Below are 20950 nucleotides of genomic sequence, written 5' to 3' on the forward strand. Positions count from 1 at the left end.
GCTGTCTGAAAATTGTTTTTGTTCTAACTACAGCAGTACCTTGAATATGTTGGTACAAGGGATGTCAACTGTCAAAAGTACTGGTACTTTGGTGCCAAGTCGATACTAAAATAGAGAAGATGTCACAATGCCAGTGTTTATAAATGCAGTAGTAGCAAGCACTGACAATTTTATATCCACTCGCAGTCTGACTTACACAAGATTGCTTTCAAATGCTCATTCACTAATTTGACATATTTGGTAAACGCTCCAGATTGAAAAAAATTACTTGGGAGCCATTGACTACTAAACTGAAACTTTAAAAAGCCAAATAGATGTTTTTAGTCACCAAATCACAGAATTGCTTGATTTAAATTGCTGTTCAGAAACAAGATAGAAAGCAGAAGAAAAAGAAGACAGCAGAAAACCCATTAATCGAAGGTTTAATAAACGGTATATATTGTTGAGATGATATGTTTGTATTCTCTTTTGTCTCGAATGTTCACACCCCTTTCATAATTTATACAAATACAAGAGATAAAAAGATATTGTTTATGTAGCTCTTCAGAATCTACATTACAGATATTTACATATAGTATAGGATGCATATAGTACTTCTTGAGCACCAATTAATGTTTGCACCCTGTGTAATAGTTGTGTACAAGTCCCTCCAAAGGTTTCAAAGGCTTGAACTATCTATCTAATATATATATATATATATATCAAATCCCAGGTGCAGTTTATTGTGCTACTCCAATCCCAATCAATAATAACCAGAAGAAAATAAAAGTGGTACACAATACAGGACTTTTAATTATAAAGAATCCCGAAATACACATGGGACTCTTATTTTGAAATGTATGTGCTCAGTTGTACGCTCATGATGGCTGATTCACGAAGCATGTGAATCTGATTCAAACTGCTAACCTGAGCTCCTGAGTTTAAACCCTCAGTTATTTTCAGGTGATTCATTAAAAAGACCCGGTTACAAAAAGTTATTTGGTAACGATTCTCTCGCACTGTGTTTGTTGTTCCTTGCGGTGCAGTGAACTCGTCAGAAACAGAACAGGTGAAAGCGGTGCGAGACACACTGGTGCATGCTTTAAAAAGGTATTCAATAACTCACAAGATATCTGATGAAACTGCATATGAACGCACACAACCCGACTGTCGCCAGTGGCAACTAGATTATAAATTATTGTCGCTATCAATTATTTTTGGTCACAGTCTGGAGCCCTGTAATTAAAATCGTGACAGGTCTTGGTGTGACTGTTAAACCACAAAATAATACATTAAGAGCATCACATGCTCTGTGCATATTGTAATATATGACAGAAAAGAATGCTTATTCACTGTGAAACATGTAGTGCCTGCAGAGTATGTTTATATCATTAAATTACAGCATCTTGCATTTTAATCTTGCTTTAATAATCACACTGGGCCATTTAAACAACTGTCAAAAACGCATACAAACTGAAGTCTTCATGTCAAAATAAAAGCTTGATTCAACTTGCTATGTTAATACTGTATAGTAAAAGGTAATATTCACAATAATAATAATAATTATTATTATTATAATTATATTTAAGCAATATCTCACAAGGAAGAGTGCTGTTGTACTGAATAAAGTTTTTCATTTATAATGTGATGCTCTGTTGTACAGCACTTTATTTGACAAAAAGTAAGACCTATGTTGTGTTTTAGATTATGCTGTGAGGATCTTTACTAAAGCACCTTATTTGATTAAAAAATGCAATGTTATGTTGAAAAGCAATTGTTCTTTTTTCATTTTGTATGAAGTAATTTGTTTAGTTATTATTTTGATGCTGAAGTTTAAAATGTTTTAAACAAGGAATTCAGAAAAGAAATCGTTGTAAAACACAAGATTTGGGAAAATATAAAAGGTTTCATAGGGTCCTACTTGAAGAAAACTTGAAACAATGTTTATTTAACTGAAAAACACTTAAGGATTTTTTATTTATAATTTACATTTAAATTTTAACTTTTTAAATAGGCTAAAAAAAAAAGTGTCCGATAGCATATGATCCATTTTTGCAAAATTGGGATTGACAATTGTGAAATTTTTGTGGTATTTGTACCAACTGCTGAAATGTTGGTATCGTGACAACCCTAGATCATTTTGCAATTTTATATAAAGAAAATGTTTTAAAACATTTTTATATTCCAAATAATTTACATTTTGTTAACATAAAATATGCAGGAGTATTGACCAAAACAAAACAATCATCTTGCTCAAGTATGTAGTACACTGACTGTACTGTGGGTTGCAAATGTATGAGAAACCACCTTGAATAACTGAGTCTTCCCCCCATAAAAGCATTCTGAGATAAAACAAATGTCATCACCGACTCTTCGTTGATTGTTCTATTAGGCTGTGCATAGGGAGTCTGTGCCAGCGTTAGCGAGAGGCAGTCACGCAATGGGATCTGCTTAAAGCAGAAACATGTGTGGACAAAGGCAATAGCAACAACCATCAAATGAGACTTTCCCTAGAATAAGCCTGGCAAATGAAAGGAAATTACATCATTGGGGGGTATGTCTTGGCTATAGAATTGGGTGTTTTTTTCACAGCTGCAACAATCAAATTATCCAACCCTAACAATTAAGGGTAGGACGTCTCGTAAAAAAGTTGCCATTGTTTTCTTTGAAGTACCTTTGGATCAAATAATATAATCTGATGGGATATAAATATTATGAAACATGTACATGGTAAATAGTGGTAGACCATTTTATGGGCCAGGGCAATTAATTTGACAAAATTATATTTGGCCTCTTTAAGATTATCGATATTGGCCAGTAACCTGTCAGTTCGTCCGAATACCAAAAATAGTTATTTCCACCTTGTATCATTTGCAAACTATATTAGGGGCCTTGTCAATGAATAATAATAAAAAAAATAAAATAAAATATTTATTTTTCAGCATTTTTGTAATCATTTCATTTGCTGTCATTAAATTATATATATCTGCATCTTCTCTGCCACCGTTGTCTCTGTATATCGGTATTGACATGGGCCACTGGAAAACTTGTATCAGTCAACTTTTTATGGTAATCATGTAGGAATTTGGTATTTATCAATGTACCAAAGTACCATTTCGATTCAATTCAGTGGCCTGCGATCGATATTATGTACAATGACAATTTGCCATCTCTACAACAGTCAAGCAAGTCTTTCAATCCAAAATACTTCCATACCCACGACTTGTTTCCGACAGGAGAGTATGTGCTATCTGTGTTTTTTCTTGACTACATCTTCCACAGTTGTATTGAAAAATTCTGTCACAGTTTACTGTGATAAATATTAGTAAGGGTGTTGATGTGTAGATGTGATAAGTCTTGTAATTGATGTTGGTGCAGTGCAGGTGTTTTCTCTTTCCCTCATCAGTGCTGCTCAGAATGCCAGTGCTGTCGAGCTGTGTAAATTGTGTATTCAAATATTTAAGCTCATAAAAAACGAATATTCTATTATTTAAATGAAGGTAATTAATAATTTTTTAATCATAAAGGTTGTCACCATTTAAAAAAAAAACAAGCTTCTAATTCTAATCAAAGCAAGCTTATATTGTCACGAACTCCGGTGAAGGCGCCTCCTCAATCGGCCACCAGAGATCTGACTCACCCGAGTATTGACTTTAGACTACATTTCCCATAAGCCCACATACCTGGTCTGATTATCCCACAGCTGTTTCCTATCACCTCCACTCTATTTTAACCATGCATGTTTGTTCAATCATTGCAAAGTCTTGTTTGCCCCGGCTACATTTCTAAGCGTTTACCAATTCCTTGTCTTGATCACCTGTGTACTGACTCTGCCTTGAACTATCGTTTACGTCTGATTGCTGCCTGCCTTTGTTGTGTTTTTGCCTGGATCTGTACTATTGCTGTTTGCTGCCTGCCCTGAACTTCTGCCTGTCTGACTATGATTCTGCTCTGTCTCTGATAACATTGTTTGCCTGGTTATCGAAGTACGCCTGTCTGAACTTGAGATTGTCATTTAATAATAACCGCACATGGATCCCATGAGTCTTCATTACATATATCATGTCCTGTGTTTATTTATATATGTGTGTGTGTGTGTGTGTGTGTGTGTGTGTGTGTGTGTGTGTGTGTGTGTGTGTGTGTGTGTGTGTGTCTTTAAACAAGCAATGCGTAAAAACAAAAAATTGAATGAAAGCATTTAAGCTCACGCAAAGAAAAAGAAAATGCTAATGAAGTAGTTTGATGCATTCAACGTACAGGACGAGTTTAAATACTCTGCATATAATAGTTATCATGTTTATATTGTATCTCATGTCATGTTTTTGTTGAGAAAAACAAACTCAGTAAATTATACTCATTTATACTGTACACACCAATTTAAATGATGGAATGTCCCTTACCTCAGCTAGCATAGTCTTTCTCGGATGCCAATATTAACATCGATATTTGCGCATTGTATCGATGACATCGCATCTTAAGTTATTTGGTCGATGCATTAATCCAGATCGATGGATCGTTACACCCCTACACAGTACAACTTTTTTGTAAGGATTGGCTGAGAGAAAAGAAGTCTGTATTATTTGTAACGCTATCTATTAAACACTGTTAAAATAATTCACTGCACAACATTACAGAGGCATAGAGTATTTTTAAGACAGGTTTTAGACAGACTTTGTTCATGATTGGCTTTCTCAGTTATTTCCTCTGTTAACAAATGGACAGGAGTTTAGCGTGGAGCAAATTACATTTGGGTGTGCTAAACTGAATCATTTATATGGGTTTGATCTCATTTTGGCCTCCTTGTGGTTTCAGCCCAAGACATCATCCTGTTCACAAACAGAGAGAACGAGAGAGACATACTAACATTGAACATAATCCTGTTTCTGTCATAGTTCATTTAATTTTAGATCCCTTTGTGTTTTATTTTGAAAGCACCATTCAATATACTTACATTGTTTATTAAGGAAATCGATCGTCCATCAGTCGTAAGTGTTATTTTGTTAACGATGCAGCCATGGGAGACTCAAAATGGAGTTTAACTGCAGCTCTGTTTTGTTGTATTATAATTGATATGATATTTTTTATGATATTTATTTTCTTGCCTTTATTTGCATGCAGAATTGTGATTGGTATTTTCTTTTTCATACATTATTTTAATTATCAATAGTGTGACTCGCACACACAAACACAAGACGAGACAGTCACAATGTCGGAGAAAACTGCTTTATTCCAACAAAGCAGGCAACAGTACAAAAACAGGGCAAATCCAGTGAAGAATGGTCAGGGTGAGCGTTAAATCGAAGCCGGGGAATCAAGATAGGGTAAAGGGGCAAATCCAGGAGAGAGTGGTCAACGAGAGCGTAGGGGGTCAAAGCCGGGGTAATCAGAATCAGCGAGACGGGACTAGAGGGAGCAAAAGACAGGGGAACAAGGGGAGCTCGAAGCCGGGGAATCAAGAGGAAAATGACGAGACTAGTGGGAGCAAAAGACAGGGGAACAAGGGGAGCTCGAAAGCCGGGGAATCAAGAGGAAAATGACAAGACTAGTGGGAGCAAAAGACAGGGGAACAAGGGGAGCTGGCAAGCTAAGAGGTGAACGAGAGGAGGTCAAAACTAGACAGGACTATGCGGGGGCAAAGACACGGGAAACTAAATACAATAACCAACAACCGTGAGACGAAAGGGTAGTGATATATATAGGGGCAAGTGCAGGTGTAAACCATGAAAGGTGATGAGACGAGTGCAGGTGAAACTAATGTGCAGGAGTGCAGATGACGCCGAGTGCAGGTGGTCATAATGTTCTGGGGGATTGGAAACGCGTGAGAAACTTCGAGGAAGGGAGATTGCCTACGAGCATGTGAGCCAGTAGGAGCAAAGTGGGCGTGAGGGCTCAAGCGAGCAAAAAGAGCGTGCGAGCTCGAGGGGGCGGAACGAGCGTGGGAGCTCGAGGGGGCGGAACAAGCGTGGAAGCTCGAGGGGGCGGAGCGAGGCAGCGGGGTTCGTGACAAATAGCCACCTTTACGTTGCAAAAGCAGCACAGAAGCCTACAATCTTTGCAGGTCTAAAACTTTAACACTATTCTTTTGCAAGCATTGCTATTACCTTAAGGAAATGCACATCTAGTATTTAATCTTTGTCTTTCAAATGAAGTATTGTGTTGTTGTGTACCTAATTATTCATTGTGCTCTGTACACATCATGTTTTTAATGTCTAATAAACCTTTATTGTCTGGTTTTAGCTTTTAAGGCCATTTAAGCTAACACTTTGTTCGTAAATACTTCCATGATTTAGAGAGCATACATGTAGGAACATACATAACAAGCATAAAGGAGTATATGAATATAGAACACGTTTATGTGATACACATGACATTTGAACACAGAAAAGTGTAAAGGAAGTTGGTCATTACGACATATAGTGTTATGACGTGTTATGAAATCATTACAACTTTCACAGGTTTAAAAAAAAAATAAAAAATCCTGGCCAATATAAAGCTTGTGAATGTTTTTTCCCTTACCCTTAATAGTTTCACTAGGGTTTGCTTAATGCCTTTTTATGGCTTTTCATTTCAAAGCATTATGTTTGAATAGTGTTTTATATTGCGCTGTTGCTTGTCACTGGTTTACATCAGGGGCAGAGTCAGGAGTTTTTCAAAAGGGTAGAAAGGCAGGGGCAAGCGATCAGTCTGTGGTGGCATAGAAATGTTCGGGCAGCATTTTTATATCTTCAGATTGTGGGGGAGGGGGGAGTGGATACAATGACACCCAGGACGGTGAGGTTTGGCGACCTTGTGCGCACATGTTAAGTTTGTATATTTGTACAGAGGTGATTTCACCTCTAAAGAACTAAATTGTGCCAAAAAAATGACTAAAACAGCAATTGCGAGTGGGTTGGCCAATGGACCGAATCCTGGCCACCCCATTGGCCATCCCACTCGCAATTGCTCATAACTCCACCACTGGTTTACATTAGACTGGCAATGAATGTTGAAATAGTTTAGGAAAAGTTTGGACACACATACATATTCTTTTTTTACAACTTTATTCACATTTAGAATAATATTAATGTCATAACTTTTAAATAAGGCACAAGTATGGTTGTTGTGACACAACATGTTAAATCAAATCCATCATATATGTCCGTAAACTATATCTCTCTCTCGCACGATCCTCTGCAGTCGAACTTTATCCCTCACAGAGGCTTGATAAGCCTAATACGGGACCGGGTGTGTAGGATCACAACCCGGCCCCGCCCTGCCACAGTATTATTTTAAAGAAAAGTTTTCAATATATTTAATGATATTGAATAGATTGATACATTCTGAGACTGTCAGCCTAAGAATCTGCTGACAAATTACTAAAAACTTTTACACACTGCAGTGTGTAAATAAAGTAGCTCCAGAAAAACTGTTCATACGACAAAGGGATCAAAAGTTATAGCAATACAAAATGATTTATCCTAGTTTCCAAAAAAGGCTCCAAACAATTAAAACTCAATTGTACAATAGAACTAATTCCACATACAAATGACTAAACAATGACTAAAGGTAAGCTCTCTCCAAAGCATGCAGGCATTGAGTAATGAGATCTCATTCAGTTTCATTCTGTGTCATTGGAGCCATCACTGATCTATGTCACGTACTTGGTGCCATCTAGTGGTGCTCATATGTAATTAGAGTGAACAATTCTCTCTGCCCATATTTGGATGATGTTCCTCATTCAAGGGTAAAAAGAAGTTCTAAACAGCCTTTAAATATTTAGCATTTAAATATGAGGATGCTACATGTAAAACCTAAACTAATGTGACATAAAAAATGTGTTATCAATGACTTTATGCCTCATTCTATGAAGTCAGTAAAATATGCTTTTGTTTTAACTACTCAATGTTGAGAAATATATATGTAGTAGAATTTTTTTTTATTTGCCGTGTTTACACTGTGAATTCATGACACTAATGAGCTTACACGCTATATGAGTCTATAATATACATGGATTACACTCTTTTATTGTAATTTATGATGACACTCATACAACGGTAAAATGGGTGTACAGTAATTATAGGCAAAATACAGACAAAAGAATGAAGATAAGAGAGGCATATCTTATTTTGGGCTGATGTGTAATTGGCTTTTGCTGCAGTTGGCACTTAAGCGTATTGGAGTAGATTTAGATTATTTTTGTAGACTAATTAAAAAACAAAAATCACATAACATGGTCTTGCACACCTGTGTGTTCACATTGAATGTGGACTGAAAAGCCTCAGGTCACACCTACTGATGACATGAACCAATGGCAGCAAGAAGGCATTAAGCTTCTGGTTAGAAGTTTTCCTAAAAGTTCACCCAGGTGAGCCGTTTCGAACAACCGAAAGAAACCGAAAAAACACCTTTTCTAAATGACGTCATAACCATTCGTTCTTCAATTTTGTTTGAATTGTATACAGTATGGGCCTTAATTTAAGCAAGTAACTTTAGATCAACAGGTTTTTAATATTGCAAAAACATAAATTGAGTATGACTCAACGTATACGATAAGTATCTCTTAGGTTCATCTCCCTGTCTGTGAAAGCGATAGCTCTAACAAAGCCAGACTGTTCATGCGTTACACGGTTGCTTTTCTGTAGCAGGTGGCAGAGGTAATTTTTGCCACTCTCTTCTGTAGAGTCATGGTATTCCCCCTGCTGCCTGTCTGTCGGCTGAGAGGCTGCCTGCCATTTCTCAAGATAAACACTGTTAATTTAAGCTGAAGGTGACCCTCTGGCAATGAATTATTGAACTTGTCTGTCGATCAGGTTTATTGAGTCACTCCATCATTAATTACTTAACTATCTTTTCTTGAATGTTGTCTTAAGTTTCTGTTGGTGCCTTGATCATCCTGCTTGCACACAATGTGACAACAAAAGAATGTATTGGTAGAGTAATGGTTTCAAAGATTACATTTCATGGGATACTTTGAAGTTTTGGGATACCACAGTGGAGATCAACAAGAAAGTTCACCCAGAAATTAGAATTCTGTTTACTCACCCTTATGTCATTCCAAACAAGTTAAGTTCGTAGAGACATAGTTTGTTGATCAAAGCCTTTTCTTAAAGTTTTGAATAGTTTTAGAAGGCTTCTGAAGCCATATGGTAGATTTGTGTGAAGAAATTGTTATTCACTCAGAATGTTTCCCTTCATTTTGTTGTTTGTTTAGAATAACTGAACTTCACTAGAAAGAGCAGAGGATATAAATTGTGCCAGGGGACAGAGTCGTCTTTGCTTGTCAATCATTGTTCACAACTTGCCATTTGTTGTTTCCAAAACTGGGTCAACAGTCTGTTTAGAATGGCCTTGCACAGAAAAGCACTTGTGGTTTGAGGCTTTAATCTTGAACGCCTGTCCTCAGTTATTGAATGGGTGGAGCAGGGGACATAAGAATAGAAACATAAATGTTCAAGCTCTCACCCAGTGAGGTCAGGCAGTAATCTGTGCCTCTTTTGCCCTGTTCATTAGCATCACTCTTGCTCAGTGACCTGAGAAATTGTGGATCAGCAATTGAATGTTTGGTTGTGATTGTTGAGCGCATTAGCATTTGCCCGTGTGTCATCGTAAGGCTTATTAATTTCACTGACTTCACTTTCAAAGAGACTGATATATCAAGCATAGACTCTTGATTCCTGTAGATATCATAGCTTTATCAATCATGTAGATGAAATGCAATAATAATGTAGCACTGGGCTTGTGGTTTCCTTACAGCTGTACTATAGCACTCTCATTTAGTTTACTGAGATCTCTTGTTGATGTGCTTTACATTGCAAGACTGATTCTGTATCCCAATTTGCATACTTTTAATATTATGCTATATGAGAAGTAGTGTGTCCCAAATCTTAGGTACCTGGATGAAATACTTTTCTACATTTTAGGCTTGCTCTCTGTTTTTTAGTCTTGATTGTCTGTTTTATTCGGCCGTCGACTTTACAGGGGCCTCAAACACTTGAGTATTGCAGTGAGTAATGCCGTCTTATATCATAGTATCAAAGAACAATTTATCCTCAAGAAACCTAAAAGCAGAGAATGCTGGCCTGATTAATGTAGCATAGGCTTTTGTGTGACTACAAATGATAAAATGTACACTTAGAAAATTAATTCCAGAAAGATGCTGGTTATTTGCTGTTTCACTGTTGTCACTGATTTTTTTTATGGCTTGACATCGCTTTAAAGTGGTCAGTGGACTGTGGCTGATGTATGGAATTTTCTCTAATGCTGTTTCTTTTGATAACAGAGCCAATGTTTTATATGGAGGATTGTAATCCCTTTTATCCATGTCTTTTTTTTCTTTTTTTTTTTTTACTTTTTGGGGGGAACAGAAGTCTTAATATAGCTTTGTGAGTTAGAAGCCAGAGTGGATGATGTCCATGTGTGTGGGATTCTTTAGAAGTCTGAAAGATGCTGAGTCACAAATCTGTCTGTCTTATGCTTTGAATCTTTGATGTTTTTGAAATGATTACTGTGATTCCATGAATCGTATTCAAGTTTGTATTGGATCATGATGTCTATATGTGTAATTTAATTGAAATCTTTTTTGCGTGGATTTGAATGCGATTTGTCTCAGGTGCCCATTAGTAGAATTTGAATATAAATTGCAAAGCCGTATAATGTATGTGTGGGGGGGAAACACTTTAGATTCAGAATGGATAATTTTGTCATATGAATGAAAGTGATTGAACTATACATTTATGAATGTTAATACCATGGGCCGAGGGCTGGGCTACCGGGGCTTAAACCACAAATGTTTTTTGTAAATCCTCAAATGTTTTTATTATCTTCTAATGATGTCAAAAGTACAAGTGCTTCAGTATCAAGTTGATACTAAAACATATTATATTTAAAAAATATATTTTAATATTAAGTTATTTATATTTTTATATATATATATTCATTTTATATATATATATATATATATATATATATATATATATATATATATATATATATATATATATAAAATGAATGTTACCTGTCTTTCTATAGTATCGATAACACAAAAAACAGACTAAATTTAGTACAACCGCACTGTCTTGATGGCAGGTGCTTTCCAACACGCATGTATGTGCACGCATGCAAGAAGAGCACTCGCAACACAGTTGCTGCTGTGTGTGTCTAGTCAATATTACTGTCTTGGTGAGAAATTGGAAACTGTGTTGAGTTGGTCCATTCAGATGCAGTAAGTACCAAATATTTAGATGCATAACCCTGAAAACAAACAGTAATATATAAAGATCTGCTCAAAGAATTTGCAAACTTTACAAGCTAGGACATTTGCTTTTTTTGGAAAACACTTTTATTAAGATACAATGCAATGAACCTTGTGAACTTTGGCAAATCTAACATTACATTTGTCTTATAGTCACTAGGCTTGGGTCAGTGACTTTTACACGCATCGGTAATCAGAAGATTTTCCAGATTATTATCGATATATATATATATATATATATATATATATAGATAGATAGATAGATAGATAGATAGATAGATAGATAGATAGATAGATAGATAGATAGATTCATTTTTATTTTATTTTGCATAGTTGCATAGTTTACAATTAAATTTGACCCAAATCATTATCAAAGGACAAAGATGATTTACTTTAGTATAACTGGATGATATATTGTGTATAAGTATCTTTCATAGAGCCCACACAATGTATTTTCAGTTCAAATATCTTTTTTTGTTGTTTTACAGCTTGATTGAAAGACCTATTCAAGACTACATACAGAGAAATTGCATAATAAACGTTGTGCCGTTACACCAGTTTCATACACTAACCTGCAAACTCATCAAATTCACTTTGTTCATTCTTGAAGTACAAAAACCTTTGTAACTTTGGACTGCCATCTGCGTCGCTTCAGCTCGTCCTGTGTGTAAGTTTGTGTGTGTGTGATTGTGACCACAACCGGCTTCAGTAAATGTTATATCGCCCTCTTGTGGTCTCTCAACGCTATTATGCCAGACTGTTAAGTCTCATTTTAATATATCGATAAAATAATGTGCCAATCGATATTTCATGACATCCCTAATAGTCACTAATTTAAGCCTATTGACAACCTGCTATCTTCTAAACTAACTTAAAAAAAAATGACGAATTAATAGCCTAATACAGTGCATCCAGAAAGTATTCACAGCGCTTCACATTTTGTTATGTTACAGCCTTATTCCTAAATGGATTAAATTGAAGTATTTTCCTCAAAATTCTACAAACAATACCCCATAATGACCCTCAAAATTGAGCTCAGGTGCATCCTGTTTCCACTGATCATCCTTGAGATGTTTCTACATCCACCTGTGGTAAATTCAGTTGATTGGACATGATTTGGAAAGGCACACACCTGTCTAATATAAGGTCCCACAGTTAACAGTGCATGTCAGAGCACAAACCAAGCCATGAAGTCCAAGGAATTGTCTGTAGACCTCCGAGACATGTAAATTACATGTCATAAATGTCACATTTAAACTTTTATTGTAAAGTGTATTATATTTTGATATTTCGTCAAAGGATGGCCTCTTATGTATCCACAGAGGTCTGGTTTGGTGATCCGCCCCTGGTTAGTGACCCACACCAGGTGTAAATGGGGTGTTTTTATGTGTCTGTGTTTATTGAAACTGTCATTAAAATGCCTTTACTAAGCCCTCTTGTTGTATTTTATCGGTCTTGCCACACTTCTCCACACACTCTTTAAGATGTTTTTTTGCCCTCTTATCCTTCATTAAGAAGCTCCTCACCTTTGCCTTCTATCCTCCGTTTCAGAATGGGCCATTTCATTAATGTGCAGCTGCCCAAACACTGGCAGCTTTTATGCCAACCTCCGCACCCGCTGTAAAGGCCAATGTTGATGGAAAGTTTATAAAACGTGTAGTGGAATATAAACCAGACAGACTGATGCTTCTCTCAGGAATCTGTATTGAATGTGGCACACTTAATTATTGAATTACTCTCCTGTTTCCTGGTCTTGGCACATTCCAAACCACCCGCTCTTTAAAGATTTTGACAAGATAAGCTCAGTCGAAAGCATTTGTGGCATATATTTTGATTACAACAAATATACATTTTTACCTTCTCTCCTTTTCTTAAAAAAAAAAAAAAAAAAGCAAAAGTCTGGGTTACAGTGAGTCACTTACAATGGAAGTGAATGGGGCAATCCGTAAACGTTCAAATATTCACTGTTTTAAAAGTATAGCCACAAGACATAAACAATGTGCATGTTAACATGATTTTAGTGTGATAAAATTGCCCTTTCTGTGTAAAGCTTTATCCAATTTTATAACTTCATTGCAACGTAATTACATATGGTGAAACTTAGTGGATTTTTTTCTTTTGCTGTTCGACCAAATGGGAACACAACAAACTGTGGTCTCCAATTCACCTCTATAGAAGCTTACTCCACTTGTTACTACCTCAGAAATGTTAAAAAGGGTCCATGATCATGTTAAGCGATGTTATCTATCATTTTCACACCACAGGTCAAAACTTGAACTGATGTCTAGTTGTTTATTAGGAAATGCTAATTGCTCTATAGTGTGTAACCTTATATAGGACCAATTTTGGAACTTGAATGTTGATAAAATGAGTCCACCAATGTTGCATTCATTATGAAATCATAAAATTGCATTCATAAGGCACATATATATGCAATGCATATGTTACATGTTATACAATGTTTTGCTACTCTTTCTTTAGTTTGCATTGAATTATTTTACTTATTGCTTTTTACTGTCTTTTTGTTTAACTTAGAATGGCTTTTGGAGGCTCCAAGCATGCCAAAGGAGTCTTCAGTGGAAGTGCTGCATAATGCACCCTCTGCCTTGTCTGGATTGTCTCTTTCACCTAGTTCAGTTCCACCCAATGTCATCGAGAATAACAATCACAATTTTAATACTGTTTTTGGATCAGTATTTCCTAACTCCCTGAACTCTGCCCCTGGCCCAGAGCCTCTTAGTACACCCCCTTTACATTCTTTAGAGTCTGAAGAGGGACATGGATCTACCCCCAAAGTTTTCTCCAGACAGCGTAGAGAACTCAAGTCTCCAGTGCCTTCGTCCCATAGTGTGCCCTCGTCTTGGGAAGCTATAAGTCTAGCACCCCACTTCTCACAGGCTACAGATAATTCATCTCTGCTGTCTTCATTGCCTTCTAATGGACTTGATTCTCCTTGGAGAACTCCTATGGAACCTCCTGTCCCTTCCCCTGATATCGAATTTAAGATGGTGCAATTCAATGACACTGAAGTTCCTGTTGGAAACCGAGTGGAACCATCCAGCAAAATTCAAGACCTTCAATTACAACCCAGCTATTATCCATATGTACAACATGATGCAGGCTATCAGCAGCTAGAGCTAAGCCATGTTTTTGTATACCATCAAATTACTTTGTCCTCCGTTGAGCCAACTATGGGCCCACCTGAAGACTTTTTCCCAACTAACACCATGGATGTGGACTATGGTTCTGGAGATTACTTAGAAACAATGTCCTTCATGGGATCTGAAGGAGATGACTACTCCCTGACTACCAATGTACTCGCTGATGTGTACGACTTTGAGGACACAAACTTCGAGACCTATGACACCACATTCCCTTCAAGAGTTGTGATGTCATTTTCCAGCAAACACGTATATCCCTCCTCTACTAGTGTTATTAGTTCTTTCTCCAGTATACATGCTGAAAGTACTCCCAGTCAAACTTACAGTTTGACCAGCAATTCAACCTCAATTGTACCCACCTCTGATTGGGCAACCTCTTTGAATTTGACAACCACTGTGCCCCTTACCTTGTTTACAACTCCAGTTTTTAGTATTAAACCAAATATTTTGACCACTGAGCTTGTCCACATCATTGTCCCATCCCTTCCAATCATCCAACCAACCGGAATACATTCTTTACCCATTCTCCAAACAACTTCAGATATTTTAAACCAGAATCAGTCTGTCAATGAGAGCTCAGAGTTGGTCCCTGACTGGACAGGCACTGTTGCCATCCAACCCACAGATGTTCTTTTACCAGATATGAACAGTTTGGAGTATTACACAATTCAACTGACCAAGGACAATGGTAGCTCGCCAGATCACACTGCCAATCAAACAACCATTCCAATCAGCACCACACATATTGTATCCACAAGAACGTACTCTGTTGACCCAAGTTACATACTTACAGCAATGTTTGACGATGAGCTACAGCCTGCAGATAACGGTTCGTGGACCGAGGAATCCTCAACAGATATATCTGGATTTGAGCCTTTTAACACCACTATGCTGGATCTCTCCGAAATTAGACCAAGTCTTACGAATACTACAGTGCCATATTTGGAACCATCATTCATACCGACACCCTCAATGGACCCTTCAGCTTCACTGGGGGATCAGAACTCAACCACTGATTTGTCTATCACACCTTCTGTAGCTTACAACACATCCATTCTGGTGACTAATCATCCTCTTTTTACAGAGGAACCAGATGTTCACCTGTCATCTACCATTAATGACAGCCAAGGGGTTATTATCTCAGTTCCAACTCCATCTGAGACCCTCTTTCCTAGTACTGTACTTACCAGTAATGTAGCCACCACCTCTATCAGTGTTTCTGCATACCCAACTGACTCGAACTTTAATGTCACTTCCACCCCTCCTCCGACAGACATGGCTGACGAGGAGTTCATGACTGAAACTCCATCTGACACCCCTATCACCATGGTTACTGATAGAGATAACACCTCACCAATTAGTAGCTTTACAACCACATCCCCCACAGTATTACATAATGACACCATTGTGACACCTGTGACATCATTTTCTATAACAAACTCCAACAACATAACAGTGACTACCCTGGAAGACTCATCAGTTACAACACTAAGCACAACCCCTCTTACGACCACTGCCCGGAAGTATCTCTGCAACATTACCAAGCCTGACTCCTACTTAATCAGAGTTGGTAAGATGTTATAAAACATTATTTGCTTCACAGGTTGCAAAGTTTTACACCAATACTTGTGTAAATTTTTGAGAATCAATGTGCAACTCTGTGCATAAAGCATTAATGTAACCTAGCAATAACTGGATTGACAATCCATCCAAAGCTCCAAAAATAACATTAAGGCTAGTATTTGCTCTGTTTTAGGGTTTCCTCCTGGGTCTACTGCTGGATATGCCAAAACCAAAGTCAGAGAGATTCTCAAAGCAGAGTACAATCGCTCTGTGGAGATACAGGTACTACGGAAATTTTTTTTACAGTTCTGCTCATACACAAATGTAATTTTTAATTTATGGTTTCAAAGTGATGCCATTCAATGTTGGTGTGCACATTTTTTCTTTAAAACAATTTTGATTTGTTGATTTATGTGATTTATGTCTTAGTGTTTAAGAGAAGTAAATCAGAAACACTTGTTGATTGGAAAACTTCAACAAGCCTCCATCAGGGTTGGGGGATTGGGTGAAGCTTAAGTAAATAATTTATTTAATTTAAAATTAACCAATGAAGTTGTAAAATTAGCAATAATTGTGGCATTTAACAATAGAAAGTAAAAAAATATGTATATCCATGCCCCTTGTTTGATGGTGAATTTACTACGAGAATGACTACTTTTAAATGTTATTTCTTTGTGTTTACCAGTCACTTCTCAAGAAATCAATTGATAAAGAACAAGAATAAAATGTATCCTGCTATTCAGACTGAATCGCTGAATCTTTCAAGGTGTTGTGTAATGACTGAACCCCAGACATGTGTCAGATTTCAGTGGAGCATCAGGAAAAATCTTCCTTTCCTGTTTTATCTCTTGAGTCCTCATGAATAAACAACACTTAATTTGGCTCAAAGGGAACAAACTGCATCTTTGTAGCTGTAAATTAATCTCTACTGATATGTGCATGCTCATTGAAAAGCTTTTTCTGTATTTTCTTTGAAGTTGCTATTACAAATATAACATATCCTTGAGATCTTTTGTTCATAATAACTGATTTGCCTGTCATAGGTTGTGAAAGCCCCTCCAGACTTTGTGTTTCGTGCTGTGTCTGGTGCTGTGGTTTACACTGCCATATCAGTCATTAATTCTCTGAGACTCTCTGCTCGGACCACAAGTTCCTTTATCAGTGTGTCACCCATCAGCCCTGAACCAAGCCTACAGTACCACGTACATTCAGGTACAGCATATTAGGACTACAGTCAGTGGGAGATTGCACATTACAATTCTTGAACCATCTTTCAGTATTTTTTAGCTGATCACTACCTACAGTATGTAAGGGCTAGTCAACTGGTCATCATTGCAAAATGTACCCCAGCAGGGTGATCAGTCTCATTATCAATCTTATATACAATCCGACTGGCTGTAAATGATCCTGCTTATTACACAACTGCTTACCAAATAAATAAATACAGTACATACCTAAAATATTGACAAAATAATGAGTCAATTTTATTGGGTTACTTAAACAAATACAGTATGTTGTTATTATGGACCATAATCATTATTCAGAAATATTTGAGTGCTGAATGCTGTCATTGACCAATCAGGATAGACTATTCAAGAGCTCTGTGTAGTAATTGACATTAATAGCTCAATATGTTATGCATTTTGCCAAGCATGTTGATTAAAATTAGATTGAACAGGAAAATAATCAGTGATACATTTTGAGATGCTCATTATTTAAATACTAACATGTTTAGTGACATTGACAGAGCATGTGTATTCATTTTTCTGTCTTCAGTGCTTCAGTTTGTACCCAGCCATATAGATGTACGAATGTGCTCCTTCAGTGAGCAGATAGAGAAGGGTTTGATCTCAGCCTTAGCTGAAGTCCGCAGACGCTCACTGGAATCCACAAACTTCACTGTGCATGTAAGTACAGTTTCCGCAATTGTCACCATTACTATGTTTTTATGTTTTAAATATGTTTTTATGTAAAAGCGAAGTCATTTGCCATAGAAAAACCTAATGTCATGTTTAGGTATAACATTTTGTTCCTATTATTAATTCAGTTTTTTATGCAGCTTATGGTGTAAAGAGCTCAACTCTCAATGCGAGTTTCAAACAGCAATGACTTGATACCTAGCCCCTTCAGATTCTCTATTTCTTCAAAGTTTATTAAATTTCTTCCAGTAATAAAGTAACCACAGTTAATTTAAATGTTCCAAAACAGGATTTAAATATATGGGGGGGTGTATGCTGTAACAAGGAAGTTTTTGATCTAGGCCAAAAAAAAAAAAAAAAAAATACCATTTGTTTTAACATTTTAATGAATCAAGCTCGTTTTGTGGTGGAAATTCAAAACTTGTTCCACTGATTGCATTCAGTGAAGTAGGATGACATCATCTCCAGCTGTTTGCTCTGATTAGATTAAAGGAAAGAGCAGGATTGTTCAATTCAACCGTTGTCAAGGCAACAAAACGAATGGCTCTTATTCATTTCAATTCAGATGCTGTATGTGTCATTTTAAATTGAACGTGAATCCAGGAAAGACTTTTGTGCTGAGCACCTATGACATGAACGTTCATGGATGAAATGTGTATATAGTTCATGTCTACTAATTAACTCACAGGTTTTATTATTTATTTAGATTTTATGAATTCTCATAATTTCCTATTATTCCTACTATTAACTCTTGAAAAAAATATTAATAAAAATATATCTCTTTGATGTTGTTCTTTGCAATCAGCAACAACATTTCAAAGCCATTTTCTTACTGTCTGAATATGAATCTCTGGTTATAATTTCTCTCACAGATGCAGAAAGTTGCTGTATTTTCAAATAATTGTAGCTTTGAGACTAAATTGTTTTGCAGATTTTAAACATCACAATGAGTCCCGTGGTCATGACGTTACAACAGCAGAAGATTCCTGTGGAGATCACGTTTGCAGTGCGTGATGTCCGTGGGTATGTGCCAGGGTCAGAGGTCAGCACCCAGCTTCGCTTTCTTAGTGTGGTTGAGTACAGCTACTACCTGGGCTACCCAGTACAGCAAATCGCAGAGCGTGAGTCCACACATACAAACAGTACAGGAAATGCATCACAAAGAAAGTAAAATCTGTTTGTTCTCAAAGTGAATGTGAAGATGTATGGTCAAAAAGGACTTAAATATTTATCTGTTTCTCACACAAATCTATTGCATTGCTACTGAAAACAAATATCAAATTTGGAGTTGTATGGATTGCTTTTAAGCTGCCTTTAAATTTTCATTTTAATTAAGATGTTTTTCCCCCTTTCTCTCCGTCATTAGCTTTCCACTACCCTGAACTTAATACAACTCAACTGCTTCGTTCCTCATGGGTCAGGACAGGTACTTATCTGCTAAAGTTCTTCCAGAATAGTTAAACACACTAGGATTCCAAAGAAATGTTGGAGAGATGTGACGATTCATTTCTCAAATAAACTCAGTGTTTCCTAATCAGTCTAAACATACAAATCTTTAAAAGATCTTTGAACAACATTTACTTGACGGGCATAAGATTTATGCTTAAGAAAAAAGTAATTTGCAAATGGGGTAAACGCGTGTTTGTGTGTGTGTGGTCAGTGTTGTTGGGAGTGTTAGACCAGCGTGTGAGGGACAGTGTCTTCCAGGCAACCATTGAGCGGAGATTGGCTCTGTTGCTGGGTGATGCCCTGAGGACTGGCCGTCGCTTTAAGAGAGCAACTAGTGCTGGAAACAACAGTGTGCAGGTTTGTGTAAATCTACTCCCATTTGTACTAATTACTTTTATGTGCTTCTCTTCAGCAAATAGTGAAAAGTGTATGTCATGGGACCATAGACATTTGCTGTGTATTTACTCTTGCTCTCTTTGGATGAGATCATTAAATTCATTAACAAAGCTCTTCCTGTGTGTCTGATGCCTCTTTTGCTTCTTAATCAGTCTGTGTCTTTGTGCCACATCCCCACACCTGCTCTCCCTCAGCGAATCATCATTCAGGGACAGAAGTATCCATGGCAACACCCTCCTATTCATCCCTGGCCCGGGGAGTCTCTCAAAAAAACAACCATTTTACTGCCGGATGGCTGGCGCATCATACTCCAGATAAATAATTGAATACAGCTAGCAGACAGCCTGAGTGATTTTTAAAGCATCAATTTCTTGTTCTGCCTGCAAAGCAAAGATTTTCCAGTTACATGGACATTATGGAGTGCGGGACTGACCGTGCATTAACCTTCCTCGGTTACAGTTACAGCTGGCCATTTTGGTTTCCAAATTACTTGTGGTGATAATGACAAGATAAAAGCACAGATAAAGAAAGACAGATTTTACAAGATAAAGTGCAGTCATCTTAACACTGTCATTCAAAAATGAATTCGCTGGGAATGAATAGGGCTGTGTTAATGATGCTCTGATGTCCTTTCTAATTTTAGAGTGGTGACGGATTCTGAAATATCATACAAGCACACTGATTCTTAAAGTGAAGGTTAAAGACATTCAACGAATAAAATCTGCCAAGTAGTTGTATAGGCAAGCATCATTATTACTACTGCTCATTCTTAGAGATTTGAACAAATCCCTATCTCCCAAGGATTAAACTTTAGTGCGTAAATCATTCTGCACTCTTTGTGAACCACTCTGAACCACTTAGCAACCATATAGCAATGCTCTAGCAACCATCCAGATCACCCAAGTTTTGCAGAGACAAGCACCACAAACAAATGTAAAAATCTAGTTGTGATATGGAGCAGACATCCTCTATGCTACCTCTTATAATGCCCCCTTAGGTACTGTAGCAGCACTCTCAAAATGAGCTTTTAATGTCTCTGGTCAGTGAGGGTTCACCACTCGGGGCTCTTAATGTGAGGTGAGGCCACATGCTGCCACTTTCTTTCCACCCCAATAATGCTGCAGGCTAGAAATATATTAGAGCCAGCTCTTAGACCCCCAGTCTGTCCCTGTCTGAAGAAAAATGTATCTTCCAGTAAAGCCTTTTTCAGTTTTGTCATGAAAATCTTTCAATTTTAGAAGCTAATTGTAACC

The 20950-nt window shown here is 37.1% G+C and overlaps 1 protein-coding gene across 1 annotated transcript in view; it reads left to right on the forward strand.

Moving 5' to 3' along the window:
* si:ch211-1e14.1 (UPF0606 protein KIAA1549) overlaps positions 1-20950 on the forward strand; it is a 70848-nt gene that overhangs the window by 22750 nt on the left and 27148 nt on the right. The window contains 7 exon segments of the mRNA XM_052152784.1: positions 13745-15940; positions 16127-16215; positions 16977-17145; positions 17710-17840; positions 18784-18973; positions 19219-19278; positions 19513-19658. Of these exon segments, the coding sequence (XP_052008744.1) occupies positions 13745-15940; positions 16127-16215; positions 16977-17145; positions 17710-17840; positions 18784-18973; positions 19219-19278; positions 19513-19658 (2981 nt within the window).

This window comes from Xyrauchen texanus, chromosome 21 (assembly GCF_025860055.1).
Source record: "Xyrauchen texanus isolate HMW12.3.18 chromosome 21, RBS_HiC_50CHRs, whole genome shotgun sequence".
Classification (NCBI taxonomy): domain Eukaryota; kingdom Metazoa; phylum Chordata; class Actinopteri; order Cypriniformes; family Catostomidae; genus Xyrauchen; species Xyrauchen texanus.